General features: G+C 46.1%; 1 protein-coding gene across 4 annotated transcripts in view; it reads left to right on the forward strand.

Annotated features, from left to right (window-relative positions):
• The window catches only part of LOC115523343 (myosin VIIA and Rab interacting protein), a 373,872-nt gene extending 362,877 nt beyond the window's left edge, over nt 1-10,995 (forward strand). For 2 of the 4 annotated variants that reach the window (XM_030329285.1, XM_032594649.1), the window contains exons 15-17: nt 82-142; nt 1,764-1,882; nt 10,405-10,995. In XM_030329285.1, coding sequence (XP_030185145.1) covers nt 82-142; nt 1,764-1,882; nt 10,405-10,623 — 399 coding nt within the window. In that variant the 3' untranslated portion in view covers nt 10,624-10,995. Of the gene's footprint in view, nt 1-81; nt 143-1,763; nt 1,883-8,781; nt 9,994-10,404 lie in introns of those variants that run through there. The other 2 variants (XM_030329288.1, XM_030329290.1) reach the window with 2 other exon arrangements.
• Nucleotides 10,996-20,119: the final 9,124 nt, after the last annotated feature.

Raw genomic sequence — 20,119 nt, forward strand, 5'->3', positions numbered from 1 at the left:
TATTGCGCCACCTGGAAAATTTGGAAGATGACGTATCTTTGGCTTTGCAAAGGCGTATTGATTGCTGTGTTCTGTTTGTAGGTGCAAACCATAGACACATCAAGGCAGCAGAGGAGGAAACTGCCTGCCCCACCAGTGAAAGGTGTGCTTAAAGGAAAACAGTAGCAGAGCTATCAAAGAATTAAGCCTGACTTTGAGTGACTTGGTGATCTGAGTTTGAGAACCAGACCTAACGGGGAGTTCTTACCTAGAAGTGCTCTTGTGGAGAATCTGTCTTGACTTGAATCCCCCCAAGAAGCAGGTCCATGGACAAGGATGTGATTTGGAACGTGATTGCAAGAAATCGTGGTAGGAAAAGAGAGAAATGATTCAGGGAAGGAAATTAAATCAGTACAGTCCAATGTCTTTTTTTTAATGTTTATTTATTAATTTAGAGAGAGTGTGTGTGTGTGTGCAAGTGGGGAAAGGGCAGAGAGAGAGAGAGAGAGAGAGAGAGGAGGAGAGAGAATCCCCAAGCAGGCTCCGCACCGTCAGCACAGAGCCCGATGCAGGGCTCCAACTCATGAACCGCGAGATCATGACCGGAGCTGAAATCAGGAGTCAGACTGAGCCACCCAGGCACCCCGGTACAGTGCGATTTAGTTCATAGCTTACTTCTCTGGGCAAATGAGGCTGAATCCTGCTGGGGACTTCCTGGGAGACAGTATTGACTGCACCTCAGAGTTTCCTGCGCAAAGAACAGGAAGATGAGGATATCAGCTGTCAGCCCTCAGCCCCTGAAGTTTCCGGTGGGGGTGGGGAGGCATTAATCCCCTGGTACTTCTGCCCACCCCGTGCGTGAGCCAAGGGAGTGACGGTGCTTGTGGTCACATGCTTCCGGAATGTGCTGAATGACAGAATGTGTGGTGATGTCAGGGAAACGTGGGCAGGACACCGAAGGCATCTAACACAGCGCCCCGCCCAGAAGGGAGTCCAGCGATGCCGGGGTGGCATCCTCAGCCACTGGGCATTTTGAACACTTCCCCTGGATTTAGGAGCCGCTTACGATGATGCCAAACCAGAAATTTAGATCTACAAAGTAGAAGAACAGACAGACAGAAGATAGATGTTTGAGTCTTGGTTCCACCGATCTTTTCTTCAACAAACATTTATTAAATGCCTACTTTATATTCCATGAGACCCTATACAATTACAATTTATTACAGATCCACCGTCCCTTATCTGAAACCCTTGGATAAATATATGTTTTAGGACGTGTTGGACATCAGAAAGCTAAGACGGTATATGTACTGTATATTTCATAACAGTCCCCTCCCTCTGGTGTCTGGGGAAGCCTCTGATAAACACATTAAATCCTCTCAGCAAAGCTCGAGAATGTTCACACTGGGTGGGATGGACCAGGATTTTAAATGGCCACATGTCAGTTAAGTCAGGGTTTCCCATCAGACAGTTTTGGCCCCAAAGTTATAAAGATTTTGTCTTTAGAGCCTTTTATAGTCCAGAATTGCAAATAAGGATTTGTGAACTATGTTCAATTATCTCCAAGCTACCTTTTCCTGGAAAGCCGCTAACAATTCTTGAGTTCATTTGGTGCGTATCATAAACATAGACACAAAATTTAGAGATCCTACAGTCAGACCTGTGGACTGCAATGAGATGCCAAGTCTAGAGCAAAAATCTGGGTGATGGGGACACCTGGTCTTTCTTCCTCAACACTCGGCCCCGCTCCTGGGTACCGCTTACTTCCATGTGTTTCCTTTTAGCCGAAAACATTGAGGCGTCTTCAGTGACCACCATTAAAACATTTAACCGCAACTTCCTTCTCCAAGGCTCCTTGACAAACAGGACTAATGAAAGGAAAAGCACCACCAAGGATTTGATGGTAAGTCAGCCCTGTCTCGGTGCCCATCGCTTCCACTGCCGATGGTGCCTCCAGTCTGTAGCCGTTCTGTGTGCAGCTCCCCCGTCAGAGCCCCAGGAAGCATCCTCCGTGGATGGTTTCACGGTCCGTTGGCTGGGGAGACGGGCGGGGGCGGGGGCGCAGTGAGAAGTGATGAGCACCGTGCCCGGTACCGCTCACCTCTTTGATATGCGGATACGTCCTCTCAGCCGCACATCCAGCCCCTTGTGGGGTTTGATCCGAGAGAAGTAAAAATACGTACATGGGAACGTTAAGGTCTGGTTGAGGTGCCAGAGTCTTTCTCCTGTTTTTGATCCAAATTCACTCTTCCTTAAATCTCTTATTAGCCCTGAATTACTTGCTGTGCTCCTGAGAAAAGCCAGCAGCTGCCCCTAAATGCAAAGGGAGGGACAGGACATCATTGGCACGTAAAGAGGCGATCGCGGACAGAGGGCTAACGGACTGTTTGCCTGAACACCAACACATGCTTCAGATTTGGGCAAAGGCTTGGTGCTGTCGATACGGGAAGCGATAATCCAGCTAACCTGCCTCAGTGGTACCAATATGCTGAGGGCAGATGATGTCTGAGTGACAGGATTAGAGCAAGGGCCAGTTTATTCTGTGGTCTTTTATGCCTCGCCCCTCCCTCCCTTCCCCTTCTTCCCCCCCACCGTCCCTGTGCTCTGAGTGCGGAGCACCAGGTAATGATGTAATGGGGGGCGTGCCCTTTGGGGTTCCGGATTACTGCATCTCTTAGGCACCCCTTGGCAACAGCGCTGCCCGCTAGCTTTTCTTCACTGCTCAGCCGTTACCCTCGACCTTTTAAAGTCCAGTGACTTTGCTCCTGGCCATCCGAGCGTTACTTCAAAGAGTGAAAAAGATGCATTACGCACTTAAAAGGGCAGACCATTAGGGTCAGGGGAGGAATCTGTTATAAATAAGAGAGTTACAAATAAATTACCTTTCATAGAGATAGAACACAGATCAGGGGGTGCCAAGGGCTGTAGGGAGGGTCCATCGGAAGAAGCCACTCGGTGGATAGGAGGTTTTACTTTAGAGGGACAGGAGGTTTTCAAACAATGGGTGCACAACATGGTGAATGTACTAAATGCCACTGGACTGTTCACTTTAAAATGGTTAATGTTGGGGCGTGTGGGTGGCTCAGTCTGTTGAGAGTCCAACTCTTTTTTTTTTTTTAATGTTTTATTTATTTTTGAGACAGAGAGAGACAGCACATGAGTGGGGTTGGGGCAGAGAGAGAGGGAGACACAGAATCAGAAGCAGGCTCCAGGCTCTGAGCTGCCAGCACAGAGCCCGACACGGGGCTCGAACTCACAACCCGTGAGATCATGACCTGAGCCGAAGTCGGTCACTCAACCGACTGAGCCACCCAGGCGCCCCGAGAGTCCAACTCTTAATGTCGGCTCAGGTCATGATCTCAGGGTAGTGAGATCAGGCCCCACACTGAGAGTGAAGCCTGCTTAAGATTCTCTCTCTCTCTCTCTCCCTCTCTCCCTTCCTCTTTGTCCTTCTCCCCTGCTCATGCTCTATCTCTCCCTCAACATAATAAAATAAAATTAAAATAAAATAAAATAAAATAAAATAATAAAATGGTTAATGTTACATCACCTAAGTTCACCTCAGATTGTTTTGAAGAATAAGTTACCTTTAGATAATACAGCGAGGTTAAAAGTGAAAGAATGGGCAATATTTCCTAAACAAATGCAAACAAAAAACAGCAATATCACTTTCAAACAAAGTAGAATCCAAGAGAAAAACATTTGGAGAAAACGGGGAAGGAGGATGTTTTAATTTCGATTTAAAAAAATCAGGGTGCCTGGGTGGCTCAGTTAAGCGTCTGACTCTTGGTTTCAGCTCAGGTCATGATCTCACGGTTTGTGAGTTCAAGCCCCGTGTCAGGCTCTGTGCTGACAGCTCAGAGCCTGCTTTGCATCCTCTGTCTCCCTTTCTCTGTGCCCCTCCTCTGTGCACACGTGTGTGCTCTCTCTCTCTGTCTCTCAAAAATAAACATTTTTTTAAAAAATTAAGTACAAATGAGAGCATGTGAATAGTATAATTAATAAGCTTTAGTTAAGGCACTTCTCTTACTTTACACTTCATGGAAGATTCACTTTGTTTCCAAGCATCAATGGACCCTTTATAAAAGTTGATTTTTCACCAGCTACAAAGAAAACCTATTGAGGTTACAAAAAGCGACAAAAAGTGGGAAGCATAGAACAAACTTCTGTGACTCCAGTGCCAGAAATAATCTTCAACAGGGGGCGTCCAGATGGCTCAGTCAGTGAAGCGTCCTACTTCAGCTCGGGTCATGATCTTGAAGTTCATGGGTTCGAGCTGTGCGTCAGGCTCTGTGCTGATGGCTCGGAGCCTGGAGCCTGCTTCGGATTCTGTGTCTCCCTGTCTCTCTGCCCCTCCCCTGCTCATGCTGTCTCTCTCTCTCTCTCAAAAATAAATAAACATTAAAAACAAGTTTCAAAAAGAGAGACTCTCCAGCCGCGCTGTCATGCAGAGCTCTCCAAAATGATGGATATGTTCTCTGTGTGGTGCACAATATGGCAGCCGCCAGCCACATGGGGCTGTCGGGCCCTTGAAATGTGGCTACTGCCTTGAAGGAACTGATTTTTTAAATCTCACTCATTTTAATTAATCTAAAGAGCCACATGTGCCTAGACTACCAGAAGTGACAGAGCAAACCTAGCAAATTGGAACAAAACTTAAAATACACAGAAACTCTACTTGGAAGTTAGAAAGCACGTACACCCACATACACGATGCATTCCAGACATCAGAGATAAAGGCAGAAACCAATGAATGCAAGCCAGAAAACTATAGAAATGATAAGTTCAAGAGCTTATTCTTCGAAAAAATAAAAAGCAGAGTGTTTTGTAAGCCAAATCAAGAAAATAAATAAATAAAAATAAGAGACTCTAACAGATGTAAATTTTTAATTTAAACATACCATGCGATGTAAATATATAGTAATGAATTTTAGAGGCTTAATTCTAATAAAATAAGAATTACATCAGAATATTAGTAAGAACTGACTTAAAACTTAGTAAAACTTAAAGAAAAGATTGTCTGGGGCCACCTGGGTGGCTCAGTCAGTTGAGCATCTGACTCTTGATTTTGGCTCAGGTCATAATCTCACAGTTCATGGGATGAAGCCCTGCATTCCAAGAGAGCTTAGAATTCTCTCTCTCCCTCTCTCTCTCTGCCCCTCCCTTGCTCACTCTCTCTGTCTCTCAAAATAAATAAACATATTTAAAAAAAAAAAAAAAGACTGTCTGGACAAATAGTTTTGCTGATAAATTTTTTTTAAGTTTATTAATTTTGAGAGATCACAAGCAAGGGAGGAGCAGAGGGAAGGGGAGAGAGAGAATCCCAAGTAGGCTCCATGCTGTCAGCACAGAACTGGACTCAGGGCTCAATCCCATGAACCAAAGTGAGGTCATGACTTGAGCCAAGATCAAGAGCGGGAGGTTTAACCAACTGAGCCACCCAGAAGCCCCTCAGGGATAGATTTTTTAAGCAGAAATTAATTCCAGGCAATATAAAGTACTCCGGAACACTTAAAAAACTTGAAAACTGAAAGATTCGTGTTGTGAAGCTACACGTACGTGTGCGCACGTGTTTTGTGCCTGCTCACACACACACGCGTGCACACACACCCCGCACAACAGCTATCCTTCTTCACATGTACACACACGCAACTTACTACATAACGCATCAGCGAGTTAACTGCAGCCGTAACTTTTACAGAAATGCAAGGATATCTTTAATACTGAGGTATTGATTACTCAGTTACATCAGTAGTTCAACAAGAAAAGTCATTTCTTCCCAAATTAATTTGTAGTTTAATCCAATTCTCATAAAGCTCTCAGTGGGACTTTCTTTTGAACTAAAGTTCCTGAAAGAATGACTCAGAAAGAATAGACAAAAGCATTTTGCAAAATTAAAGTGATTTTCCTGCTAGATTTTTTTTTAATCTTTATTTATTTTTGAGAGAGAGACAGAATGTGAGCAAGGGAGGATCAGAGAGAGACAGAGACAGAGACCGAATCTGAAGCAGGCTCCAGGCCCTGAGCTGTCAGCACAGAGCCTGACGTGGGGCTTGAACTGACGAACCGTGAGATCATGACCTGAGCCGAAGTCGGACGCTCAACCGACTGAGCCACCCAGGCGCCCCTCCTGCTAGATTTTAAAACAAATTAAAAGCTATAAAAAATGGTCAGTGGAAAAGAAGGCTCAGAAGAGGTACAGGCATATATGAGAATGTGTTTTTGATTTGTTTTAAAGTATTAGGAACTACCTTTTGCAATTGCACCGAAAACAATAAGATGCCCAGGAATAAACCTAACTGCAGAGGTAAAGGATCTGTAGGCTGAAAACTGTAAGACACTTACGAAAGAAATTGAAGAGGGCAACAAAGAAATGGAAAAGCGTTCCATGCTTATGGATTGGAAGGACAAACATTGTTCAAACGTCTGTACTCCCCCGGCTGCCTGAGAGGCTCAGTTGGTGAAGTGTTCGACGTTGGTTCAGGTTATGATCTCACAGTTCGTGAGTTCGGGCCTCGCATGAGGCTGTTAGCGGGGTCCTGCTTTTCTGTCTCCCCCCCTCTGCTCCTCCCCCCTCTCAAAAATAAATAAACAATAAACAAATAAATGTTCTTTTAAAAATAAATAAATCAACGTCTATACTACCCAAAGCAATCTACACATTTAATGCAATCCCTATCAAAATACTACCAGCATTTTTCACAGAGCTAGAACAAACAATCTTAAAATTTGTATGGAACCACAAAAGGCCCCAAATAGCCAAAGCAATCCTGGAAAAGAAAAACAAAACTGGAGGCATCACAATTGTGGATTTCAAGCCATATTACAAAGCTGTAATCATCAAGACAATACGGTACAAGCACAAAAACAGACACATAGATCAGTGGAATGGAATCAAAAACCCAAAAATGGACTCACAACTATATGGCCAACGAATCTTCAACAAAGCAGGAAAGAATATCCAATAGAAAAAAGGACAGTCTCTTCAACAAGTGGTGTTGGGAAAACTGGGCAACAACATGCAGAAGAATGAAACAGGACCACTTTCTTACACCATACACAAAAATAAATCCATACACAAAAATAAATCCAAAATGGATGAAAGACCTAAGTGTGAGACAAGAAACCATCAAAATCCTAGAGGAGAAGAGAGGCAGCCACCTCTTTGACCTCGGCCGCAACAACTTCTTACTAGACACATTGCCGAAGGCAAAGGAAACCAAAGCAAACATGAGCTACTGAGACTTTATAAAAATAAAAACTTCTGCACAGCGAAGGAAACAACAAAACTAAAAGGCAGTCTATGGAATGGGAGAAGAGATTTGCAAATGACAGATCTGAAAAAGGGTTAGTATCCAAAATCTATAAAGAACTTACCAAACTCAAGACCCAAAAAACAAATAACCCAGTGAAGAAATGAGCAGAAGACACGAAGAGACACTTCTCCAAAGAAGACATCCAGATGGCCAACAGACACATGAAAAGATGCTCAACATCAGTCATCATCAGGGAAATACAAATCAAAACCACGATGAGATACCACCTCACACCTGTCAGAATGGCTCACATTAACAACACAAGAAACAACAGGTGTTGGCAAGGATGTGGAGAAAGGGGAACCCTCTTGCACTGTTGGTGGGAATGCAAACTGGTGCAGCCACTCTGGAGAATAGTATGGAGATTCCTCATATCAACAATAGCCAAACTAGGGAAAGAGCCCAAATGTCATCAACTGATGAATGGATAAAGAAGATGTGGTTTATATACACAATGGAAGATTACTCAGCCATCGAAAAGAATGAAATCTCGCCATTTGCAACAATGTGGATGGAGTTAGAATGTATTCTGCTAAGCGAAACAAGTCAATCAGAGAAAGACAAATACTGTATGATTTCACTCATACGTGGAACTTAAGAAACAAAACAAATGAACTTAAGGAAGTGGGGGTGGGAAGAGAAGAGAGGGAAGCAAACCACAAGAGACTCTGAACATAGGAAATTGGCCATGGGGGTGGTAATGGGAAGGGAATCAAATTAAATAACTGCTGTATTCCACATGCCAAATAAATTTCAGACAGATTAAAAAGTACAGGTAGGGGCACCTGGGTGGCTCAGTAGCTTGGGCATCCGACTTAGGCTCAGGTCATGATCTCATGAGTTTGTGAGTTCAAGCCCCACTTCGGGCTCTCTGCTGCCAGCTGGGAGCCTGCTTCGGACCCTCTGTCTGTCTCTGTGCCCCTCCCCTGCTTGTGCTCTGTCTCTCTCTCTCTCTCTCTCTCTCTCAAAAATAAACACTTTTTTAAAAAGTACAAGTAAAAAATGCATCACTTTTGGGGTGCCTGAGTGGCTCAGGCAGTTGAGTGTCCAACTCAGTTTTGGTTCAGGTCGTGATCTCATAGTTCGTGGGTTCGAGCCTGCTTAGCATTCTCCTTCTCTCCCTCTCTCTCTCTGCTCCTCACCTGCTCATGTGCATGCAGGTGCACCCCTCTTTCTCTCCAAAATAAACTTTTTTTAAAGTATCATTTTTTAAATAATTAAATATTCCCAGTCAATGAGCACAAACATTTTTTATGATATAGAAAACAGGGGCACCTGGGTGGCTCAGTCGGCTAAGCATCCAGCTCTTGATCTCAGCTCAGGTCTTGATCTCAGGGTCTTGAGTTCAAGCCCTGCATTGGGCTCCATGTTGGGTGCGAAGCTTATTTAAAAAGAAAAAAAAGAAAAAAAGCGGGAGACATTTTTCATTGCCTTTTCTTGCTCTTGCCAAGTGGCGGATGACCATGCGCTCATTGTCTCGCCGTAGGAGCCCAGTCTGGCGTCTGCTGTGATGTATTAGTGCCACGGAGCTCCACTGCCAGTGACCCACTGCCTCCGGCCGTACACGACAGTGCCTTGACCCAACAGCCATCCAATACTGTACCGATTTCCACCCGAGGAGGGGGCCTGGGGGGGCCATGGTGCACCACTGCACAGGGCTGTCCTGATACCTCACCCAGAAAGCAGCCCCAGACTTGAGCACTGCGGTCTTGCCCACTCGCTGCCTTAGGCTCCCAGGGGAATCCGAGACGGAAAACCGAGACGCTGGCTTCCAACAACAGAGCTCCCTGTTCAAAAGACGCATCTTTTCCGTGTTCGCTTCGCTACTGTGTGTTGTCTTTAAGATCTCTCTTTTTTTTAATCCCTTTGATTCAACTGAAAGTATATGTCAATAGTTATTCGTCCAAAGGAGAACCGTTGGGAGCTGGGGGGGGGGGGTGGAAAGAAGGGAGATGGAGATTATCACTTAATTCATCACCAGTTCTTACTAATCTCTCAAAACCACGTTTGCCCCACAAATGCTAAGGAAAAATGTGCAGATGTCCCCGCAGTGAACATCCGGACCGTCCCATCTGGGGAGCGTGCACCCAGCAAGGATGCAGGTCTCCCTTCAGCCGCCTCCTTCCTGGGAAGCTCCTAGCTACCCCTCTCCCCACACCACACGACCATAACCAGTGGCCCAGTCATTTCCATCGCTTTGCAATCACACACCACGGAATGGAAAGTTCTGACTCACCCACGCCAGGCCCATGTCTTTCTGAATCGAGGTCTCATGGAGAATTTAGGGTTTCTCCTTGGACTCACTGACAGTTTCCCCACTGTGAAGGGGAGAGGAGCTTGAGAAAGCTCACCATTGGCTTAACTTTGGGGCGCTGTCTGGAATCCACGTGATGCAGCTTAGTGATGGCCGCGTCTAAATGGATTCTGACCACATGAGAAAATGTCCTCCGGAATTTATTTCCCAGTAGATAATTCGGCAAAAGTAGTAGGATGACCTTAAAGGAAAAAAATGGTTAAAGAATAGCCTTGGAAAGCTCACAGGCATGAAAAAAGCAAGGACAAACTGTGAGTTTAACAGACACACGAGCCGACACGTGCTCCACGTTTGCGGTCTCGAAGGCATGACCGTGTAGAGTGTGCTTATAAAAGCCAGTGGAGGGGCGCCTGGGTGGCGCAGTCGGTTAAGCGTCCGACTTCAGCCAGGTCACGATCTCGCGGTCCGTGGGTTCGAGCCCCGCGTCGGGCTCTGGGCTGATGGCTCAGAGCCTGGGGCCTGTTTCCGATTCTGTGTCTCCCTCTCTCTCTGCCCCTCCCCCGTTCATGCTCTGTCTCTCTCTGTCCCAAAAATAAATAAACGTTGAAAAAAAAAAAATTAAAAAAAAAAAAAAAAAAAAGCCAGTGGAGCAGAATTCCGCTCAATGAACTGAGCATTTACAGCCTTTGTTAAAATTTGTCCCTGAGACATTCTGAATCTTAGGAAGAAAGCAAACGATGGGGGGCAAGGGGATAGTTTGACCGAAATGTTTTAAGTGACTGCTTTGGGGAAGGCAGTTTCTTCTCATTTTCATCCTTGGAGCAACCCTCTTCAGTAGGTATCCCCACTTTTCAGATTTGGAAACCGAGGGGGCCAGAGAGATTAGTTTGCCGAAGTCACACCTCTAAGCCAAGTGTAATCGGAATGCCTCCCCAAAGCCTCACCCTGCGTTGGTTTCAACTTCTACCTTCTTTTGCTGCTACACACATTGCCAGACCTGATTCGCTGCTGAAATGTGTGTTCCGATCCATTCCTGATGCGATCTACCTATCTTCCGGTGATACCCTTTGCTGATCCTGTGTATGTGCTATCCAACAGAAGTGACTTCTTTGAAACACAGTAAATCTTGGCTTTTTGTTCTGTTGGTATGACTCAAAGCAGACAAATACAAATTTTAAAAACACAACAACAACAACAAAAGATCTGAGTTCCAAATCGAATGTTTCCTTTAAGAGGCATGAAAAGCAACTATTGGTGTGTTCCAGTGTTAATATTCAGTTTTCTTTGACAAAAATGTGTACTGTGTAAGCCTTGCAAAAAACAAAAACAAACAAACAAAAAAAACAAAAAGAAAAAAAGAAGAAGCCTGCTCTATGGCATTTGAAATTTTATAAAGGTTTCCTTGTGCCAAATAAGTGCAAAGATTTAATTTACTATTAAAAACCATAAGCATATGTTATAGTTTCAGAAGAATTATTTTGTCATCAAGTGATTTTGATCTTCAGTGTCAATATTTATATTTAGATTAATTTTTATAAATGAAAATATTTTAATGGTTTAAGAAAACGAGGACAATAAGACCATATCTTTGATGACTTCTGAAAGTTATGCTTGCCTTCATGTTATATGCACATCGCCAAGAATTACTGTCAAGAGAAATGATAAAGAAGTAAAAGTCATTTATGAAAATAATGTGTGTGGGGGTGTGGTTTTTGGGGGTTGGGGAAGACTGGGAGTGGAGAGGAGGCAGGGAAAGAAGTCCGTGGCCAGTCATCAGAGGGGCCGAGATTCAAGGCTGCTAGCCTCACACCCCACGTTCCTTGCAGTTACACCACTGGCTTTTCCGTTGCTCGTTATCCTGAGAACGGAATTTCCCAGCATAAGCCCAGCAGTCTCAAAGCAGGAGACGGGAGGGGAGTGGTGTGATTTAATCCCTCAGGAGACCTTTTTGATTGTCATAACTTGGCGGGGCAGAGCGGGTGGGGGGGGGGGCGGGTGCTCCTCCTGGCATACAGTGGAGAGTGGCCGGGGATGCTGGTAAATGCATAACCACCCACAACCAAGAATTATCCAGTGCCAAATGTCCATAGTGCCCAGGCTGAGAAACCTTAGACCCTGCAGGTAAGCCTGGACATCACCGGGGAGGCCCCTGCCCATCCCTGCAGGGACTACATAGCCAAGCAGGAAGCAGGACCGTGACTCTCCCAGAGTCTTGCACGGGATCGGTGGCAACTGTTGCTTCTCTGAGGCTGGCCTCCCCAGACCCTGGCCCCTGCCATCCCTGAAGAAGAGTAGGAACCTTCCTCTAACCTGAAATGAATGAATGAATGAATAGTAATTCTAATAGAAGCCACCAGCCTTCTCTATCTGGTGGCCTAACACAGTAATACTCCAACTTGAGTGGCACCAGAATCACCTGTTAAGACACAGATCCATAGGATTCACCCGGTCATCTCTAGCGCTCGGTCTACCTTTCTCCACACTCCCGTGAATGTGCCTGGCACATCGGTGTTTGCTAAGCATTGGTGACAAACAAGCTAACATTTAGGTCAACAGGGCATTTCAGATGGGGGAGAACAACATCATCGACCCACCTGAAATTCTCTTCAGGCAGTGTTTCCTGGCTGGAGTTCCTGATTTCTCCATCCTTCCTCCCCACGGCCCCAGCCCTGCAGGATAGGATAGCAAGACAGTCAAGAGAGGCCAGTCACACTCAAGTGACGGGAACAGTCCGCCTCTCTAACCCGTAGAAGTCCCCAAAGCCTGTGTTGAGCAACCAATCAGCATCATCGGTGCAGGTTTTCAAGAGAATCCATTTGAGCCAACAATTTGAATATCAAGAGTGATGGGCAGCTACGCTCACAGAAAAAGTATGGCGCTTCTTGCTTCTGGGGTATTAGAACAGTGTAATAAAAATATTTCCCCCTAAGAAGTCAGTGCTTGATTTGCCACAACAACAAAAATGTGACCCAATAGTCAAGGCACGTGAAGGCTGCCAGAAAAAACTAGGCTCCACTCCTAGACTGTCCACGTCCTAGCTCCTTGGCCTGTCACCTTATATGTGAAATGGGTTCTAGTGGTGTTAAAAGGTTCAGTGAAATAACATGGGAGAAAACTCAGTAGAATCTTGGAGTACTATAGGTACTCAGTGCTTGTGTCCTCCTTCTCTCAGGATAAGAAAATCCTTCACACGAGCACCGTGACTTGTACAAAATGCTATGCCTCACTTTTCCTACTGATAGTAGAAAAGACCCTCGTTCTACACATATGCACGCCTTTTACACCCTAACTCTGAGAGGAGAGCACCACCCTTGACATTGGGCTTGACCACGTGACATGCCTTATGGTCGGTGGAACATACCCCTCTCAGTCCACTGGGGCTCTGTGATGAAATACCGGAGACCCAGCAGCTCATAAACAACAGGAATGTATTTCTCACAGTTCCGGAGGCTGGAAATCCAAGACCAGGGTGCCAGCATGGCCAGGTGCTGCCGGAAGCTGTTGCGGACTGCCATCTTCCCACTGCGTCCTCCCACGGTGGAAACAGGCGAGGAATCTCTCTGGCGCCTCCTTTAAAAGTACACCAGTCCCAATTGGGAGGGCGGACCCCTCATGACCTAATCACCTCCCCAAAGCTCCACCTCCTTATACCATCACCTTAGGGGTTAGGTTTCAACATATAAATGGGGGGGGGGGGGGGGGGGGGGCACATTCAGATTGTAGCATTGGAGTCTCCAACCCTTGGTTTGGACTGGGCCACATGACTTGCTTTGGCCAATAAGATGTTATGGTGAGAGCTGCATAAGGGGCTTGAAATACGTTTATGGAGGTGGGTTTGTCCACTTACCTTTTGCCCCTCACTATGAGAACGTGTCACAGGTCCAAGGAACAGGGCCAGACCCAACCAACCTACAGCCTGCAGCCAAGCTGGGCTGAGCCCAGCCAAGATCAGCAGAGCCACCCCACCAACCTTTAGACAGACGAGCAAGAATAAACCACTGAATCTGGCAGTAGCTTATGACACAGGAATGGCTAATGGATACGCTACCTGAAAGATGAGTTTTATCACCTTAGATGAATCCTGCTGGGGAAGAAGTGAAGGTGAGTGGCTGTCAAAGAGAAAATCACGTGCCAGTATGAAGGATGCATAAGCAAACTATTGGGCTGTTTGTTTTTGACATTTCACAATTGATGTAGGCAACTTCTGTTAGGTTTCCATCACGCGCCCTAAAACATAGCATCGCTCTCTTGCTCTCACTCTCGCGTGTGTGCGTGTGCATGTGCGTGTGTGTATTGATCTCTCACAAAGGGTTCTCTTTCATTGAGATTTTCTTTTTTTTTTTAATTTTTTTTTTAACGTTTATTTATTTTTTTTGGGACAGAGATAGACAGAGCATGAACGGGGTAGGGGCAGAGAGAGAGGGAGACACAGAATCGGAAACAGGCTCCAGGCTCCGAGCCATCAGCCCAGAGCCCGACGCGGGGCTCGAACTCACGGACCATGAGATCGTGACCTGCCTGAAGTCGGACGCTTAACCGACTGCGCCACCCAGGCGCCCCTCATTGAGATTTTCGATAAAACACTAAAGCACGGGAGACATTTGGTGTGTTCTTGTAAAAATAACCTCTCTCACAACAGCCACTCCATTTTCTCCCAGGGGAAGTATTTCCCATGCACAATTTGCATTCTACAGAACAGTTGGCTGTGCGAGCCTTCTGTCTCTGCAATTGAGTTCCAATTATGATAAAGTGCAGGTAAATGGAGCTGCATTTTAAAGAGTGTTCAAAGGGCTAGAAAACTTTAATATCCACTTCAAACACCGGAAACCTCAAAGAAGTTGTTTAGAAGGATCCAGGTTGGTAGAATCAAGTCCTACAATATGGAAAAGTATGTTTTATATCAAAGTTATCAGGTTTCACAAAGATGAGAGCTTTAAGGTAGCACTTCTCAGGGCACCTGGGTGGCTCAGTCAGTTAAGTGTCTGACTTCAGCTCAGGTCGTGGTCTCGAGGTTCAGGAGCTCGAGCCCCAGGTCGGGCTCTCTACTGTGAGCACAGAGTTTGCTTGGGATCCTCTGTCCCCCCTCTCTCTCTCTGACCCTTCCCCAATTGCACTCTTTCCCTCTCTGTCTCTCTCTCTCTCAAAAAATAAAAAATAAAAAATAATAAGCACTCAAAAAACGTAGTAGTCCATGGTGGGGTACAGATAACACACAAGGCATAGAATGTGGTCAACTGCGGACAGGTGAAAGAAAATATTAGAACTTCTATTTATACTTATTTTTTATCTGGAAGCAAGTTTACCAATATTAAATACATGATAGATGACAGTACATGTAAATAATTTATAAATGAAACTACATCTTTTGAGCACGCATCATCAAACAGTTTTTACTCATGGCATATGTAGCCAAAAAGGTTTGGAGACCACCCACGAACTAGAAAACCCAGTACACTTCTCATGACTCAAATTCGCCTTCCAGGTAGTCCCCACCCCTGCCCTGTCAGGGACAGTGCTAACTCTCAAGACATGACCCAGGGCTTGAAGGGCAGCTGAAAGCAGGGCAGAGGTGGGGAGGTCATCCTGAGAGCCCCAATCTATTGGTTTGCCTGGGATGAGTGTCCCTCCAACCCTTCAGAGAAAAGCTTTCGGTCAGTCTTGGCTTCCTTGCTCTCCCCCCCCCACCCCCAGCCCAGGGAGGGAATGTCTACTTCCTAGCCAGCCATCTCAACTGAGCTTCTAAAGGACATCAGGGTATTTTTGCCCAGAAACAACCCAGGAGGCAGCCTTGAGGTGTGGGGATTTCCAATCAAGTGTCCTTGTGGCTCTCTGAAGCGGACCCAAGTTAAATCTCTGCTAGTAGAGGTAAGAGCCACGTGGCGCTGTGAGGCAGGTGTAACAGCCTCTCCTCTATCCCGTTCTGCGTCCCTCCGGTTTATAGCCCCCAAAGCCCTCCAGCCAGGCAGGCTCAGCCGTTCACAAGCCCAGCAACCTAAGGACCTCCAGGAAGTCTACTTGCACAGGAAAAGGGCACCAAACATCCGTACATCTGCCATCTCTTAAGATCTCGCGTGAGTCCAGGAGAGGCTGTACTCTGCTCTGAGCAGAGCAATTTGGAGAGTATGCCCTTGGCACTTCCCCATCCAGTTTGCCAAGTTCTCAGTCTGTGCTTGCTCAGGAAGGTCTGCGAGACCGACCTGAGAGCCTTGTGGCCTGAGGACCTCGAGAGCCACCTTCTTCTCCGTGTGCTGTGTGATCAAATGAAAAAGTGATGCTGGCCCAGAGCCAGGGTGTGCCACAGCCATGAGGTGTTAGGATGACAGGATGAGAAGGCACGTAATTGCTGTCCTCATTCATTGAGCAATATGGCCATTACTTAATGGAAGCTAAAAGAGCGATTTGCAGTCAGTCGGGGTAGGATTTTTTGTTGCACTTCCGTCTTCAACACGCCCTCCCTGTTTTCTGGTAATGACAATAACTTGGCACTTTCAAGCCTGTCTTTCCTGGTTTATTCTTCCCTTCTGTTTTATTCATTTCATGACAAACGCACTCAGAAGTCAGAAAAAGATTTCCGTCTTTGAGGACGGGCCAGTCTTTAAAAGGGGAAGGCTGGACAAGCATTCTTTGCCCTGATAAATGTAGACCATGTGTCCTGAATGCTCTACCGGGAACAGACTGTGAATGAGCATTTCCACCCCATTTGTAATTTGGGTCTTTGTAGGACCATCCTGGTGATGAATGGGTTTGCTCTCCTCAGTCTGGCAGAGTTGAAGTTCTTTTTTGTCTTTGAATGACACTGTTTTTGCTTTTGCTGTGCCCAGTAGCAATTCTTCCTAGTGACCACGGGCTATTGAAATGCTGACTGTCTGAGGTTCAACAGCTCTGCTGATGTCACTCGGCCAAATGTCAGCTTGGTGCCCGTTGATTGTTGAACTGTCTGATGACAAAAGAATAATAAGTCAGTCCTTCTTGACTAGAAGGAGTTAGGATTCTGCTCTGCTGGCCTCCACTCTGTCTTTGATTGCAGGGGAAAATAAACATCTTGGCTAATGCTGAAATGATAGATCTACAATGTGGTTAGAAAGCCCATTTCAGGCATTGTCAGAGCTGGGCTGTACCAGATGGGAATTCTGGACCACAGCTCCTGGTAGGGTCCCATTTACCCTTTGTGGGTCACAAGCCATTAAAGCTAAGACCTTTCCCAACTCTGTGTCTTCCCACATCATATTCAATCCCCTGGAATGCCTCCCTCTGACTGGGAAAATCCCTACCTATTCTTTAAGAAGGCTGTGCTCAAGTGTCACCTCCTCTCTGATGGTGCCAGATCCCTCCCAGCCTAGGAGAATCCTAGTGTAACCCAGGTGGTTGGAGGGGGATGCCACTCAAAACCTAGGTTCAAACCTATACTGGTTCAAACCCTTAATTCTATTTCCTGCGAAGCCCAAAGCCTTTCCCCAAAGCCTGTGAGTTTGTACTTTCAAAGATCTGTGGTTTCTGATCTTTGCTTCCCTGCTGCAGGCTCTGTTTCACACTGCAACAATCCAGACAGGAAATTTAAGCCTGTCGCCATTTTCATTTAAAACAACAACAAAGACAACAACCCACCATTTCTAAATAGTAGACCTCACTGAAGGACTTCAGGGCAGCAGGAGCTGGCAGAGGTTGGGGATGGGGTGGGGGAGTGGGTGGAGGCATATAACATGTCACCTAATGGCTAAAAAATCTCACTGAGACACTCCTGTTCCTCAAAAGTCCTCTTTCCAACCAACAGTGGACTTTCCATATGGCACCAGTCTCCTGCCATGCCCTGTCTCCTCCTCTCTGACCTCCAGGATTGCTTGGCCAACTCCACGGGCCTCCATGATGTTTTGGCCCCACTGAAAACTCAAGGCATACAATCTGTCCCACTTTCTGCCCCAAGCACTTGCCCAGAGACACCTCTCCACCTATGCAGAGTGCCGGGACTCACTGTTAACCTATCATTTCCCACCTAGTTGCGTGATTCACTACTTCCTCTCTATGCAGACCATTTTGCATGTTCCCCATCACCATCCCATTTATCACAGATAAATATCATTTATGTGCAAGTCTGGATCGATACAGAGAAATCCTACGTTTAGTCCATGATTTAAGGCAAGATATTGAAAAGTTTGTGAGGGAAGCGACCCAATCAGATTTGTGAGTTATTCTTTTTAATTGCTCTGGATTTTTAGAGTAAGGAATACATTGCAGCAGGACAAAGATTATGGGGAAACTAATTCAGAGACTTCCCAGAGAGTCCAGGAACAAATGAAGACAGCTTGGATCAGGTCAGGGAGGAAGGAGAATTTCAGTGGATCCAGGAGACATTTTGGAGGAAAAAATGGGATTGGGGAATTGGTTGGATATGGGGAGTAAAAAAGATTGAGGTGTGAAATAAGGAAAACATTGCTCCCATTCACTGAACTGACGGATGATGAAGGAAGACGAATTCCTTTGGGGATATGTTCAATTTGAGATATTGGCCAAGTGGAGAGTCCAGGAGGTAGGTGGGTCTACATTTGCAGAGATCAGGGCTGGAGGTGGAGATCGGAGGGTGACTGGGACATGGATGGAACCAGAAGTGTGCACATGGATGAGGTCACCGGGGGACCTTATAAAATTGGATAGGTACCAAGGGCCTGGACCTATGGAACCGTATCGGCCGAGGAAGACCAGGCAGAAAGAAAGAAAACCAGGGGAGAATAATGTCTCAGGACACAGGAAGTTTAAGAAGGAAAAAGCGAGTGGCTACTGACGACTCAAGTTGTAGGCACACCAGAAGACATCAGGGTTCTGACTGCTCGACTCCATTCCACCAACCAATACGGAAGTAGAGGCACACGAGTAAGCACAATCCAAATAAAAAGATCAGTTTGGGGTCATGTTGAGTTTCAGGCGCTTTTGGAACATCTTGATAGAGATATCCAGGTGCAGATTAGAAACACACATTCACTCACTGAATTCAGCAGCATATGTTTAGTTAGTGTCTACCCTTTGCCAGGCACCAGATAGGTAAAAAGTAAAAGATTTGTAATTCCGCCCTCTGGCAGTCTGCAGTCTAGGAAGACACAGAATTAATGACGCTGCCATCCCCATTAGAGAAGGACACCCAGTCAGAACTGGGCAGAGCCTATTGCCCAGAGGCAGGCTGGGGGTGCAGGGGTGGCCAAAGATCGGTATTGAATATCTCAAATCTGGGTCTCTGGCTTGTCCTGTTTTATTTCATGTTCTCTCACATCTCCTTCCTGGTGCCTTTTTGTCCTTTATTTTGCCTGAATGACGCATCTGGGGTTTAGAATATCTGTTCCTGCTGTGAAAGATCTTGTATTTCCTTTGATCTTCAGAATTTGTATTATACCTTCAGGTTCTTAACTGTGGTGGTGGTGGGGAGGGGAATCAGAATCCCCGGGGGTGCTTTTTAAGAATACACATGCCAGCCCATGCCAGCCCATGCCAGCCCATGCCAGCCCCCTTTCCCTACCAAAATTCTAATTTCACACAATCTTATCCCTATCTGATAGAATAGGCAGTTAGCTAGATATTAGCAGGGAACAGGATTTTCTGACCATTAATCAAACAAACAAACGAATATAAATAAAATCCAGAACACAAACAGCTAGGAAAAGCCCCAGGGAGCACACATGTGCCTTTCCCTATAACCACTGCCCTAAAGCAACCTATAGCTTCATTATAATACATCTACTTTGTAGTTTCGACTCCCCTTTGGAAGGGAAGGCTGCCATGACAGTTTGGACAAGGACCCTATAGGGCCAAAAGCTCCCCCCTCCCAACCAGTAGGAGGGTCCCTTAGTTGACTGGAAGCAATCTCAGAGGCTGCCCTAGCTATTGAGGCAAAAGCATAAAAAGAGAAGTCACCCCCCAGCCCTGGTGCATTTGCCGTCTCTGAGCCTGCCTGCTGTCCCATCCGGAGAGTGTACTTCTGCTTTTGAACTTTCTAATAAAGCCTTGCTTACCTGAGAGTTTGGCTCTGCATTCTTTCTTGGACGAACTCAAGAACCGGGGTCTGCACAGAGGCAGGGAAGGGACCCACCCTCGACATAGCCTCCTCCTCACCCAGGCCCAAGGCAATAGTGAGGCTGAAAACAGGTGTTCAAGGGTTGGAGGCAGACGAGGAGAACCAAGAAGAAAAAGCAGAGAGAAGGGAAGAAAGGCAGGAAGGCCCCCAGATTTCCTGCTAGGGCTGTTGGGTCAGTAGCTGAAACAATGGAACAGATATGGGATGTAGTTCTTGCTTTTACTCTGAAGTTTGCTCAGATTTTTGCTTGAACTGATTTTGCAATCTCCACACTTTTTCATTAGCTAAATTTATCTGAGTAACGGAGAGAAGACTGATTGTACCATTCCCACCACTCCTGTAACTTAGCACCCCAGCTATGTAGCGGTGATGTCCCCACGGCTAACCACGCAATTACATAGAAAAAATAGGGGGGTGCCTAGGTGGCTCAGTCAGTCGAGCGTCTGACTCTTGATCTCGGCTCAGGTCATAATCTCATGGTTCATGAGTTCGAGCCCCTCATGGGACTCTGCA

Source organism: Lynx canadensis, chromosome C2 (genome assembly GCF_007474595.2).
Source record: "Lynx canadensis isolate LIC74 chromosome C2, mLynCan4.pri.v2, whole genome shotgun sequence".
Classification (NCBI taxonomy): Eukaryota; Metazoa; Chordata; class Mammalia; order Carnivora; family Felidae; genus Lynx; species Lynx canadensis.